The sequence below is a fragment of the Nicotiana tomentosiformis genome, chromosome 9 (assembly GCF_000390325.3).
Source record: "Nicotiana tomentosiformis chromosome 9, ASM39032v3, whole genome shotgun sequence".
Lineage (NCBI taxonomy): Eukaryota > Viridiplantae > Streptophyta > Magnoliopsida > Solanales > Solanaceae > Nicotiana > Nicotiana tomentosiformis.
Window position 1 is genome coordinate 52270991 of NC_090820.1, and position 14710 is coordinate 52285700.

Consider the following 14710-nt stretch of genomic DNA (forward strand, 5'->3'; position numbering starts at 1 on the left):
CTCAACTGTCAGCAGGTTAAGTATGAACATCAGAGACCGGGTGGCTTGCTTCAGAGGTTAGAGATTCCAGAGTGGAATTGGGAGCGGATCACCATGGACTTCGTAGTTGGGCTCCCACGGACTTCGAGGAAGTTCGATGCTATTTGGGTTGTTGTGGATCGACTGACCAAGTCTGCTCACTTCATTCCAGTTAGTACTACTTACACGTCAGAGCAGTTGACTGAGATTTATATCTGAGAGGTTGTTCGCCTGCATGGTGTTCCAGTTTCCATCATTTCAAATAGAGGTACTCAGTTTACATCACAGTTTTGGAGGGCCGTGGAGCGAGAGTTGGGTACTCAGGTTGAGTTGAGCACAACCTTTCACCCTCAGACGGACGGGCAGTCCAAGCGTACTATATTGGAGGACATGTTGCGCGCTTGTGTCATTGACTTTCGGGGTTCATGGGATCAGTTTCTGCCACTCGCGGAGTTTGCATATAACAACGATTACCAGTCGAGTATTCATATGGCTCCATACGAGGCTTTATATGGGAGGAGGTGTAGATCTCCGGTACAATGGTTTGAGTCAGGTGAGGCTAGGCTCTTGGGTACAGACTTGGTCCAGGATGCATTAGATAAGATGATATTGATTCAGGAGCGGCTTCACACAGAGCAATTTTGGCAGAAGAGCTACGCGAATAGGAAGGTCCGTGATGTGTCTTTTAAGGTTGGGGTGAAAATTTTGCTGAAGGTATCACCCATGAAGGGTGTTATGAGGTTTGGGAAGAGGGGCGATTTGAGCCCCAGGTTCATTGGGCCTTTTGAGGTGCTTCAGAGGATAAGGGAGGTGGCGTATAAGCTTGCCTTGCTAACCAGTTTGTCGAGTGTGCATCTAGTGTTTAATGTTTCCATGCTCCAGAAGTATGTTGGCGATCCATCCCATATTTTAGACTTCAGCACGGTTCAGTTGGAGGGTGATATGACTTATGATGTGGAGCCGGTGGCCATTTTGGATCGGCAGGTTCGGAAGTTGAGGTCAAAGGACATAGCCTCGGTGAAGGTGCATTGGAGAGGTCAACCTGTGTAAGAGGAAACCTGGGAGACCGAGAGGGAGATGCGGAGCAGATAACCACACCTATTCGAGACTCCAGGTATGTTTCTAGATCCGTTCGAGGACGAACAATTGTTTAAGAGGGGAGGATGTAACGATTCGGCCAGTCGTTTCGAGAGTTATAGCCCCGTTTCCCCCATTTATGGTTCCTTCTGTGCTTTTCAACTATATTATGTTATACTGGGTTAGTTGGTTTGGGTCCGGAGTGGACTGAGACACTTAGTCTTTAAAGTAGAAGCTTAAGTTGGAAAACTCAACAAGATGTTGACTTATGTGTAAATGATCTCGGATTTGAATTTTGATGGTTCCATTAGCTTTATTAGGTGATTTTGGACACAAGAGTGAGTCCGGAATGTGATTTGGAGGTCCGTAGTAGAATTAGGCTTGAATTGGCGAAAGTTTGAAATTTGGCGATTTTGGTCGGCAATGGAAAATTTGATATCGGGGTCGGAATGGAATTCCGAAAGTTGGATTTGGTCTGTAATGTTGAATATGACTTTTGTGCAAAAGTTGAGGTCAATCGGACATGGTTTGGTAGGTTTCAACATCGTTTGTGGAATTTGGAAGTTTAGAAGTTCTTAGGCATGAATCTGAGGGTAATTTGGTGTTTTGATGTTGTTTTGAGTGATTTGAAAGTTCGAATTAGTTCGTATAGGGTTATAGGACTTGTTGGTATATTTGGTTGAGGTCCCGAGGGGCTCGGGCTGATTCCAGGTGGTTAACGGATCAAGTTGGAAGTTTGGAGAATTTATGAAGTTGGTTGTTGCTGGTGTAATCGCACCTGCGAGGGTAGGGCCGTAGGTGCGATGCCGCAGGTGCGGTGGGACTGATGTAGGTACAGGAGTGTGTTGGACTGGGGAGAACTACAGGTGCAAGTGGGTGTGAGCATCTGCGAGCCCGCAGAAGCGGGTAGGTGCCCGTAGAAGCGAAAGAGGAGGTCAGGCAGTGGCCGCAGGTGCGAGGTCTTTTCCGCACATGCGAGGTCGCAGATGCGGATGGGGAGCGCAGGAGCGAAGTTGGTGATTTAAGGGATTTTCTTCAGGTGCGGAGGTTTATGCATAAATGCGGCACCACATGTGCACATTTTGAGCCGCAGTTGCGAAAAGCCTGAGCAGAAACTTTAAATAGAAGACTTGGCGAATTTGTCTCATTTCCACCATTTTCAAGTCGGATTTTGGAGCTTTTGGAGTGATGTTGAAGAGAGAGTCAGGGGGTATTCATTGAGGTATGTTGCTTGAGCTCTAATACTCCTATCTATGGTGATTTTTTGTTGTTTAATCAGTTAATTAGTGGAAATTAGGGGTGAAAATGAGGGGTTAGGGCTTGGGATTTTGGAGAGTTTAATTTAAATATTTGAGGGACCAAATGATGTCGGATTTTGATAAAGTTCGTATGTAAGGACTAGTGAGTGAATGGGCTTTCAAGTTTTGTAAGTTTTGTCAGATTTCGAGACGTGGGCCCGGGTGCCGGGTTTGGGCCAATTTCATGTTTTTGGTCTACATTGGTAGTTTTATTGTGGGATTCATTCCTTTAGCTCATATTGATCGTATTTTATTGCTCGTTGCTAGATTCGGGTCATTTGTAAGCCGGTTCGAGAGAAAAGAGCATTCCGAAGTAGGTTCTACGCTGTTGAGTTAAGTAACAATTTTAAATCTAGTCTTGAGGGTATGAAACCCGGAGTTTGGTATAATATGACTGTTTGGAGGTGGAACCCATGCTAGGTGACAGGCGTGTGGATGTACGCCATGAGGGATTGAGACTTGGTCCGTCCCGGGAGACTGTGAAGTCTAATAGCCTTTATTTGTATTTATATGCATTCCTGTCTACTAGAACTTGACTGCCTTTCATGTTAGAAATCATGCTTAGGCTATATTCCTACTCATGGTAGTTATACTCAGTCATAGTGATTCTTGTACATGTTTACCTCAGTCTCTGTTATTTGTTTTCCCTGATGATATACTGTAACACTTTGACTTGGGCTATTTTTCCTTTCTTTATTGAGAGCTACGAAACTAGAGAGGTTCATGACTGAGTAAGGCTGAGGGCCTAGTTGTGAGGTATTGTTATATGGCACGCGAGTTGTCCGTGCAGATCATTATGTTTATACTATGTGAGGTGAATTGTCCGTGCCGCACGTGAGTTGTCCGTGCGGATCCAGATATGATATTATAGCACGTGAGTTGTCCGTGCAGAACATGAGTTGTCTGTGCGGATCAGTGCTTGGGCTGTAGGAGCCCCTCATGAGTCTGAACAACCCCAGTGAGCGCAGATACCTATTAAGAGTGTGTATTGAGGGCTGGGAGCCGAGAGTTTGAGCTGTTGAGATGGGTTGAGTGACTACTGCCTTGAGAGGCTATACTTGCTTTTATTTATTATTGCACTTAGTTGTTATCTGTTGTTGTTGTGAAATTTCTGGAAGATTCATATCTGTTTTACATGAGCGTGAACTGATTTGACTTATACCACAGGATTTGAAAGCATGTTCACTCTTTACTGAAAACCTTTAAAATGAACTGTTTAGTATAGCTCGTCATTGCTTCTCAGTTCCTTATTTATTTCTGTTACTTGCTGAGTTGGTTGTACTCATGCTACACCATGCACTTCATGTGCAGGTCTAGGTGTGTCTGAGCACGGAGATTGTTGAGTCAAGGCATGCTTGAGTTTTGGAGACTGCAAGGTAGCTGCCAGCGTCCGCAGGACCTTGTTACTCCTTCTATATTTCTTTTTGTCTTGTATTGATACTTAGACACTGGTTGTATTAGTTATGTTATCTAGATGCACATGACTTAGTGACACCCCGTTGTCGGGCTATTTTTCCATACTTATGTTTTTATTTGGGTTTTACCCTGTATTTATGAAAAAAAACTCCGATTATTTTAAGTATCTTAATTCACTTCTGTTAAATTTTGAAAGTATTTTGGAAAGGTCGGCTTGCCTAGTACCACGATAGGCGTCATCACGACGGGTTAGGTTTTGGGTCGTGACAATTAACCCTCATTTTATAGATTCTACCTAGGGATAGGATTAAACTACTTGTAGCTATATTCGGGTGTGCTTAATCTCTTAATTCTTTTAGGGATAATTCAATTAGGAAGTCTTGTTTGTCTTTGGAAGAAGCTAATATAGAATTATTACCCGAGGCTAATTAACATAAACTCGCTCATAGTTGTAAAATCGTGAAATGCATTGGATCGTTACTTGAGTGTAATTCCCAATGCACACATGCTTGTAGCCATTGATCATTTTACTTGCTTTCTAGGTTAGTTTACATTTTCGCAATTAGTTATTAAATATTTTCTCAAAACCTTTCTAAGTGTTTAGCTTGGCATAATAATTGATAACTCTCTTACACGCCTAATCGCCTAAATATTGTTCTCTGTGGTATTCGACCTCGATTCATAGTTGGGTAAATTATATTGCATGCGACCGTGTCCATTTACATTTTAGTAGTAAATTTGGACGTCATGACTTATTTAGGCTTGAAGAGGTAGGGAGACCAAAAGAAGATCTTGAAATTAATGATGCCTTCCCAAATGAAAACCTTTTGGCAATATCTAGCACCTCAGCTCCTTGGTATGCCGACATCGCTAACTTCTTGGTTAGTGACCTTATCCCCGACGAATTGGAAGATTATCAAAAGAAAATGTTCTTGCGGGATTGTAGGCAATACTAAGGGGGAACCTTTTTTATTCCGGATTTGAGCTGATAACATTATTCGACATTGTGTTTCGGAAGATGAGGTGACTCAAATTCTCAAAGCACGTCATGACTCCCTAGTTGGGGGTCACCACGGTGGAAACCGTACAACAAAAAAGTGCTTAAATGTGGATATTATTGGACATCAATCTACGAAGACACAAACCTAATGGTCAAGGCATGTGATCAATGTCAAAGACAAGGGTCAATTTCTAGAAGGCATGAGATGCTTATGAATTTTGTGATGGAGGTAGAGATCTTTGATGTGTGGGGGATAGATTTTATGAGTCCCTTCGTAAACTTTTATGGCAAGACATATATCTTGGTAACAATGGATTATGTCTCAAAATGGGTCGAAGCAGTTGCCTTGCCTAAAAATGAGGCAAGGACTGTAACCGCCTTTTTGAAGAAGAACATTTTTACTCGGTTTAGAACCCTAAGATCCATCCTTAGTGATTGTGGTTCTCACTTTTGCAACAAAGCTTTTGTAGGGTTACTCGAGAAATATGAAGTTAAGCACTAGGTGGCCACCCCTTATCATCCTCAATTAGGCGGTCAAGTTGAAGTCTCCAACCGAGAGATCAAAAACATTCTTGCAAAAACTATTAATGCGAATAGGACCGACTGATCAAGAAATCTAGATGATGCGTTGTGGGCTTATCAAACTGCATTTAAGACACCCACTGGAACCTCACCCTACCAGCAGGTTTTTGGTAAGGCTTGTCACTTACCAGTAGAGCTTGAACACAAAGCCATGTGGGCGTTAAAAAAGTTAAATCTTCACTAAGCCGAAGCTGCTAATCTAAGGATACCACAAGCCCATGTATTCAGCACCACAACCTATTTAGGGTGCTCCAACGCGGATTTACTTTAGTGACATTCCAGAGAGTGCCTATCATCGACTAGCTATCCAGGGTTTCTCAAGGGGGCACTTAGGCTATCTGGTCCAGATTTAGAGTCAGAAATTTCCACACCTAGGGGTTGTTTTGAGTGCGGGGAGCTTTGTTACATGAAGAGATGTTGTCCAAGACTTCGGGGGAAGGCAGTGCAACAGGGCCATTAGCTCATGATTACAGAACCACCTATCGCACAACCCGTCTGGACGGCTAGAGATGGAGGTCCATGTCACATCCCAAACTCAGGGAGCACAGACCGACGCTCAACCGAGTGAACCCGACCGAGCAAGCCTGCTAGATACTTTCTACCCCAAACTCACTCATGGAAAAAGAGGTGACATATATTCATTAATTAAACAATAGGGAGATCATGAATACAATACAAAAACCTTTCTATTAATTTCTTCATCTTTAATATCTCAAAACACACACTGTTTTATAGGCTAAAGTGGAACAAGTGATTCATTCAAACATAAACATGAATTGTTTGACTTCCCCCAACACCGTTATACAACCCACACAATATCTACGGAGCTTCTAAAAGTTATAAAGGAGTAAAATGATAGTGCCGGCAACAAGGCTCCGGCTATACCTCCAAACATGATAACAAAATGTACAAAAGGTACATGACCCCGAAATGAGGTGGGGTTCACCAAGTCTGTTAGGAGGAAGGTGTACTGCAATCGCTAATCAACACTGCTTGCTATTGAACCACCTGCATCTATTTAAAGATGCAGCGCCCCCAGCAAAAGGGACGTTAGTACTGTCGAATAGTACTAGTATGTAAAACTAAACACCATCTCAATAGAATGAATAATAATGCAAGGGGAGCAGTCAAGAATTCAATAAGATCTTCAAATAATACTAAAACATCAAGCTAAGGATCACATAAACTTTCAAGTCAATTTCCATGTTATTAGGTTGGGTGATCTTTAGTGCCGATATACCATAATTCACAATATCACTGTGTTCTTACACAGAGTCCGATCACAACCCGATCGACTAGGTCGTCTCATTTGAGACATCAACCATAACCACAATTTCATTATAATTTCAAGAATAGTCACCATCATGTGTGCGGCATGGTGTCCGATCGCGGCCCGATCGGCTAGGCCGTCTCACCCGAGACATTACCTTTTTCAGTCAATCATCTCACATCATACTTCTTTCACATCCTTTCAATCCATTGGCACTAGTGGCCACAATTATAAAGTCATTCTTGGCACTTGACCGTATTTGATAATTCCAGTTTCCCCTTTTCACATTCAAACATCATTATCATTATCAACAACAATAAGGCTTCCCATTCAAGACATATAAATTCACATATGAGCAATTTGGGAATCTTAGCCACATAGAGGCTTTTCATACAATGTGGCATAACCACCTTTATTTCGATCTTGACTTGAAGTCTTAACATTTTTAACACATATTCCATATTTTGAACACATCCTCAATGATAAGGTGAAATGATGAAGCATTTACAATACATATTGAGAATATATCCTTCAACACAAGCACATTCGAATAGCCAATTCTATTATGATCAATTTGGGACTTATACCAATTATAGGAACACCGTGGGATTCGCTTCTAAGAAGAAGGGGGTTTTGCCAACATGCCTCAATTGAGCATCCTTAAACTTTTAAAACGTTACGGAATTCTTAGCAACTTCAATCTATTTTAGAAATATAACAAGTTGAACCAAAATTAGGAAGATGATCATGATTCTAGCTCATTTGAGCATATTATCAAGATCTAGGTGTGCATTAATGATTTTAAGGCCTTTTTGTGAAAGATTCCATCATTCCCCAACCCATTCTCTACCATTTTTAGCTCACAACTGTCACGCCCCGAACCTAGGAGCGAGACAAGCACCCGGTGCCTCACCTAACCTGGCGTACCAAATTGCGACTAAGGGACTCTGAACACATAATGTCATACTTTGGCCATGGGGCCACCTTGCAAGACAATTTGCGAAGCAAAATATAAAACTGAATGGAAACTAGCGCTAACTAAATATCAATATAAAGCTAGGCCGACAAGGCCGTCATAGCTACTACAGCTGACAAACCACCAATTTATACAAACCCAACATACTGCACTAACCAACAGGATATGCCTACAAGCCTCTACTGATAGATGTACTATGATCGGAACAGGGCCCCGACCTACCCATAACATATATACAGATATACATAAGATGTACACAAAACTCTAGACCTGGCAACTCCGAAAGACGTGGAGCTTACCGATCAGGCGGAACTCGAGAAATACCTACTGAGGAGGTCTACCCGTCTGTCTGTCTGAACCTGCACACATGAAATGCAACGCCCCCAGAAAAGGGACGTCAGTACGAAATAATGTACCGAGTATGTAAGGCAATAAAATAACTGAAATCTGAAACTGAACTGATAATATGATAACTGAAATTAACTGGGAATCAAAGATGATCTGGAGATATACTTACCTGCTGATACTGACTCAACTCCTTCAATATAGTAAGTAAAATAATTGTACGGCCTTATAAGGCTCGGTATATATAACTGCTCTGCCATAGTAGGCTCGCTCATAGGCGCTCGGCCATACTAGGCTATGTATCTCGACCATGCTGGGCTCGCTCATAGGTGCTCGGCCACAGTAGGCTCGGTATATAACTTTCCATCTGATCAGAGGTTGCCCAATAGGGGCCTGCCCATCGATTATAGCTCGATGGTAATGAAAATATTGTAATACTGTATATATAGGCTTGCTGCTCTCTTGACTGGAAGAAGACAATACTAAAATTGAATATAGAGTCTCGATAAGGAATAATATTGTAACTTATGAGACTAGAATAGTGTGAATAAATTCATGAATATGAACTTCTTTTTTTGTCTCATTACTAACACATGTAGCTACGAGATCATGCCAAAATGAAGGAAGGCTTAGCCTTAACATACCTTATCACAATCTTTCCAATCACCCAGTTGAACTCACCTCTTCGCACATTAATCTACAAGAATGATAATAATACTATCGTTAAGTTACGAAAGGTACAACTATCGCACAACGAACGACAAACCTATTTTGTATTAAAACGGACAGCATCTCCCCTATAATATGCCCTTCCTCCAAATTTAAGATAACACCAACAATACAAGAACATAACAATAACAAAATATATACATCATTTTCCAGCCCTATATACACCATCAAATACTACAAAACAGCCCAACACACCCCCAATCTCTTCGTACACAAAACGACCACCATAGTAGTGTCAAACGACCCGAAAATGTTATGACGAACGACCAGCCAACCACCCTACATTTATATGGTGTTTATAAACCCCCTTCCTCCTCCAAAACTCCACAAAATAGTAGTAAAACACGCAGCCCAACAGCAACACAAAACAGTCTGCTACAAGTGAATAACTCGAACTCACGGCTTCCGATCACCGTCCCGTGAGTTCTTACAAGTATAGAACGACTTACCATGAATTTACAGCAGAAAAAAATGGATGAAAGAGAGCAGTAAACTCACCTTATTTGTTGGATAACTCATCTCCTATCTTGGTTCTTCAGACTCTAAGTTTTACCTCCAATTGGAACTTGAAAGGGAGAGAAAATCAATTAGGGTTTGTGGGAAATTTTTGGGAGAATTCTTTGCAGAGCTTATATTTGGTTATTATGCTCTATTTTAAGTCTAATATATGAAGAACATAGTCCCTTAAAAGGCCTCTTTGGACGACCCGAAATGGCCCATTTTTGGGCTTTCATTTAAGCAAGTAGGTGACACACCTACTTGTCACCTAGCAGCTTGCGCGGTATCGTAAAAATGCACATATCTCTCTACTCCGATGTCGTATTGACAAATGGTTTAATGCGTTGGAAAATAGACTCATAGATCTTTATTTTGATGGGTGGAACACCCCATTACTCTAAGTATATTGGGAGAAAATCGCAGTTACATTTGACCCAAAGTTTCAGTAAAACTTATGAATGTAACTTGTGATGACTTTCATCGACTTTTGTTCCACAACTCGCTTGACTTCAAAACATAACACACGGATGTCATACGACTAATATAAATCATGACATAATCTCCTTATCATGTTAATCACCCTAGTCTCACCCCAAATTTATATGTTATAACATTTCCAACTTGTCGACTTTCGATGAAACATTGTTTTATTTAATTGCTTTAGCTTCTGAACTGTCCAACCCTCTTTGTACTTGTTGTTCATGATCTTCAATATTTGTAACCTCAGAGGTAACATGATTAACTTACTTTATATACTTTTAAATATTATCTCATTTTTGGTCCTACATTAGTTTGCTTACGACGCATTTTTACGTACGAAAATATAGGGTGTAACATCACTCCCCCCTTGGGAACATTCGTCCTCGAATATTTACTCTTGGACACTTTGGACACTTTGGAAACTTTTTCCAGAGTATCCTTCGTACACTAGGTTAAAACCAACCTGCACGTAGCTAGAAACAAACTATGCATGCCACACATGGCCAATCTTTATAAATAGCAGCAATTTGCCTCACCGACCGTAAATCATAAATATTGAAAGTGAAAAATAAAAGCTTACCTGATGACCTGCTAGCCTACATAGAGCTATGTTGTAGCGTCCCATCTCGAACCATATCTTCATTTTGAAATAGGTGGGGGTATTTAGACTTCATTTCTTCCTCTGATTCCCATGTCATCTCTTCTACATTCTTGCTCCTCCATAAAACCTTTACGGAAGCTACCTCCTTATTTCGTAGATTGCGGATTTGTCGGTCTAGGATGGCAACTGGAATTTCCTCGTATGACAAGTCCTCTATAATCTGTACATCATCCATGGGCACCACTCGGGTAGGATCGCCAATGCACTTCCATAGCATAGATACGTGAAAAACCGTATGGACAGACTCCAATTCTGAGGGCAACTCTAACACATAAGCTACTTGGCCCACTCTCCGAATGATCCTATAAGGCCCAATATATCGTGGGCTAAGCTTGCCTTTTTTGCCAAACCTCATCACGCCCTTCATAGGTGATACCTTTAAGAATACCCAGTCATTAATCCTGAACTCTAAGTCTCGTCGCCGCACGTCAGAATATGACTTCTGACGACTATGAGCTGTCAACAGTCGCTCCCGGATAACCTTTACTTTCTCTATGTCCTGCTGAACCAGGTCTGGCCCATGTAACCCAGATTCTCCAACATCAAACCACCCTATAGGAGATCTGCACTTACGCCCATACAAAGCCTCGTACGGAGCCATCTAGATACTGGAGTGGTAACTGTTATTATATGCAAACTCGATAAGAGGTAGATGTTCATCCCAACTTCTTTTAAAATCCAACACACATACTCGTAACATATCCTCGAGCGTCTGAATTGTGCGCTCAGCTTGTCCATCAGCCTGTGGATGAAAAGCTCTGCTGAGATTCACCTGAGTCCCTAGACCTCTCTGAAATGACCTCCAAAAATGTGCTGTAAACTGAGCCCCACGGTCAGATATAATAGAAACTGGTACTCTGTGTAGCCGCACTATCTCCTTAATATATAACTTTGCATAATCTTCTGCTGTATATGTAGATCTGACCGGTAGGAAGTGAGCTGATTTCGTGAGCCTATTGACTATCACCCATATGGAATCGAACTTACGATTAGAACGAGGTAAACCCGTGATAAAGTCCATGTTTATCGCCTCCCATTTCCATGTCGGGATCTCTATAGTCTGCATTAGCCCTCCAGGTTTCTGGTGCTCTATCTTCACTTGCTGGAAACTAGTACATTGGGCGAAAAACTCAGCAATGTTCTTCTTCATATCATTCCACCAGTACATACCCTTAATGTCATGATACATCTTCGTCGATCCAGGATGGATGGAATACCATGAATAATGTGCCTCTGACATAATCTTGTCTCGTAGCCCTGCTACATCTGGAACACACAAACGACCCCTATATCTGAGAACCCCATCTCCCTTGAGCTCTAACAATGGCTTCTTCTGCTGCGGAACTCGCTCTCTCAACTCGACCAACTCTGGGTCCTCGTACTGCCTTTCCTTGACTTCAGCTATGAGGGATGATTTTGTAGTGTTTTGGATTACAACTGCAGCATCCTCATAATCTACTAACCAAACCCCCAACGAAGCCAATTGATGAATCTCTCTAGCTAATTGTCTTTTCTCGGGCTCTACATGTGCTAAGCTACCCATAGATCGACGACTTAAGGCATCTGCTACAACATTAGCTTTCCCTGGATGTTAGAGAATGTTAACATCGTAATCTTTCAATAACTCAAGCCATCGCCTCTGTCGCAAATTCAACTCTTTCTGCTTGAAAATATATTGTAGGCTTTTATGATCAGTAAATACATCAACATGAACACCATATAAATAATGCCACCATATCTTAAGTGCATGGACAACCGCAGCTAACTCGAGGTCGTGGGTCGGATAATTCCTCTCGTGCTTCCTCAACTGCCTTGAAGCATACGCAATTACCTTCCCATGTTGCATCAGGACACATCCTAACCCGACACCTGATGCATCACAATACACAGCATAACCCTCTAGACCCTCTGGAAGTGTTAGAACTGGAGCTGAGGTCAACCTGTTCTTAAGCTCTTGGAAACTTCGCTCACAAGCCTCTGTCCATTGAAACTTAATTTCTTTCTGTGTCAACTTCGTCAATGGTGCCGAAAGGGAAGAAAAACCCTCTATGAACCTCCGATAGTATCCTGCTAAGCCTAGAAAGCTACGAACCTCTGTCGGAGTGGTAGGTCTAGGCCAAGATTTCACGGCCTCAATCTTCTGAGTGTCCACCTTTATCCCTTCATCTGATACAATATGCCCCAAGAATGCTACAGACTTCAACCAGAACTCACATTTAGAAAACTTAGCATACAACTTACGATCACGGAGGGTTTGGAGTACCGCTCGCAGGTGGTCCGCATGCTCATCCTCTGAACGGGAATAAACCAGAATATCATCAATAAATACTATCATGAACAGATCTAAAAATGGTCGGAATAGGCTATTCATCAAGTCCATAAATACAGCGGGTGCATTAGTCAACCCGAAGGACATGACAAGGAACTCGAAGTGGCCATATCGGGTCCTGAAGGTTGTCTTCGGAATATCTTTTTCCCGAACTCTGACTTGGTGGTACCCCGACCTCAAATCTATCTTTGAAAAGCATCTATCCCCCTGCAACTGATCAAACAAGTCATCGATCCTTGGAAGTGGATACTTATTCTTAATAGTTACCTTGTTCAACTGCCTATAATCGATACACATCCTCAGCGAGCCGTCTTTCTTCCGCACAAATAGTACCGGTGCACCCCAAGGTGAGGTACTGGGCCTAATGTAACCTTTCTCCAGCAAATCTTTTAACTGCTCCTTCAACTCCTTCAATTCGGCAGGTGCCATTCTATACGGAGGGATGGATATTGGTTGAGTTCCTGGAAGCAAATCGATGCTAAAATCAATCTCTCGCTCTGGAGGAATACCTGGAAGCTCATCTGGAAACACATCTGCATACTCTTTGACTATGGGAATAGACTGAAGTGTAGGTATCTCAGCATCTGCATCTCTAACTCGCACAATATGATAAATGCACCCTTTTGCGATCATTTTCCTCGCCTTCAGATAGGAAATAAACCTACCTCTGGGTGTTGGTGTATTACCTACCCATTCAAGGACTGGCTCACCCAGAAAATGAAATTTGGCTGCCTTTGCTCGGCAATCAACTGTGGCATAGCAAGCTGCCAACCAGTCCATGCCCATGATAGCATCAAAATCCATCATCTTTAGCTCAACTAGGTCAGCTGAGGTCTGACGACTACAAATTGTCACCGTACAACCTCGGTAAACCCATCTAGCAATAATCGATTCTCCGACCGGTGTAGATACCGCAAAAGGATCACTTAGTATTTCAGGCACTATACCAAACTTCCTCGCAACAAATGGGGTAATATACGATAAAGTAGATCCTGGGTCTATCAAAGCATAAGCATCGTGAGAGCAAATGGTTAATATACCTGTCACAACGTATGGTGAAGACTCCTGGTCCTGTCGACCCGCTAAAGCATAGATACGGTTCTGATTACCACCTGAACTGGAACCTCTACCTCTGCCTCGACCTCTACCAGCCGCGCCTTGAAGGATGCACAGACATAGATGATCCTGTTGCTGAACTCGCTGGTTGTGCCATTCCCCCCGAATCTCTATTTGGGCAATATCGCATCATATGCCCCGGACGCCCACATATATAACAAGCATCAGAACCTTCTCGGCATTGGCCCAAGTTTCCTCTACCACAGATGTCACACCGTGGAGGAAATGACCATGTCTGCGCAGATCCTCGCTGTCACTGCAAACCTGATACCCGTGAGCTCTCACCTGGTCCTGACTGAGTATAGCGGTCATACCCGTAACCCTGTAACTGAGGTGGCGGAGGCCTAGGTGGCCGTCCAAAGTACTGGGTCCTATAACTACCCTGAGATTGCTCCTGAGACCTGGGAAATCTCATCCTCTTACGTTGCCCTTGCTCAGCCCTCTCTGTACCCTGCTGCCGACGCCTACCCCTTTCTATATTCTGGGCGAATGTCTGAATCCGGGAGATATCCATACTATCCTGCAATGCAGCGGTGGCACATACCTCAGTTAACTCTGGGGCTAACCCTGCTATAAACCTGTGAATCCTGTCCCGCATAGTAGAAACTATGGATGGTGCATATCTGGCCAATGAGTCAAAACGGAGACTATACTCTCGAACACTTATATTACCCTGCTTGAGGGCTAGAAACTGATCGACTCGAGCCTGTCAGATCTCCCGCGGTAAGTACTGGTCAAGGAAAGCATCTGAAAAATTCTCCCAAATAGCTGGAGGTGTATCACGTCCCCTGGACCTCTCCCATCCCTCATACCAAAGGATGGCTATATCTCGAAGTCAAAAAGATGCTAGCTCAACTACCTCTTTCTCCGTGGCATGCATAACACGAAAGGTCCTGTGAAGCTGATCTATGAAAT

At 42.6% G+C, this 14710-nt stretch overlaps 1 protein-coding gene across 1 annotated transcript; it reads left to right on the forward strand.

Moving 5' to 3' along the window:
• The first annotated feature begins 507 nt into the window (after positions 1-507).
• Positions 508-1068, forward strand: LOC138898775 (uncharacterized). Its single transcript, XM_070184872.1, has one exon. The coding sequence runs from the start codon at positions 508-510 to the stop codon at positions 1066-1068; it is 561 nt and encodes a 186-aa protein (XP_070040973.1).
• The last annotated feature ends 13642 nt before the right edge of the window (positions 1069-14710 follow it).

What these genes read in the sequence shown, in the direction of transcription:
- LOC138898775 (XM_070184872.1), top strand. Translation starts at nt 508, where the DNA reads ATGGCTCCATACGAGGCTTTATATGGGAGGAGGTGTAGATCTCCGGTA.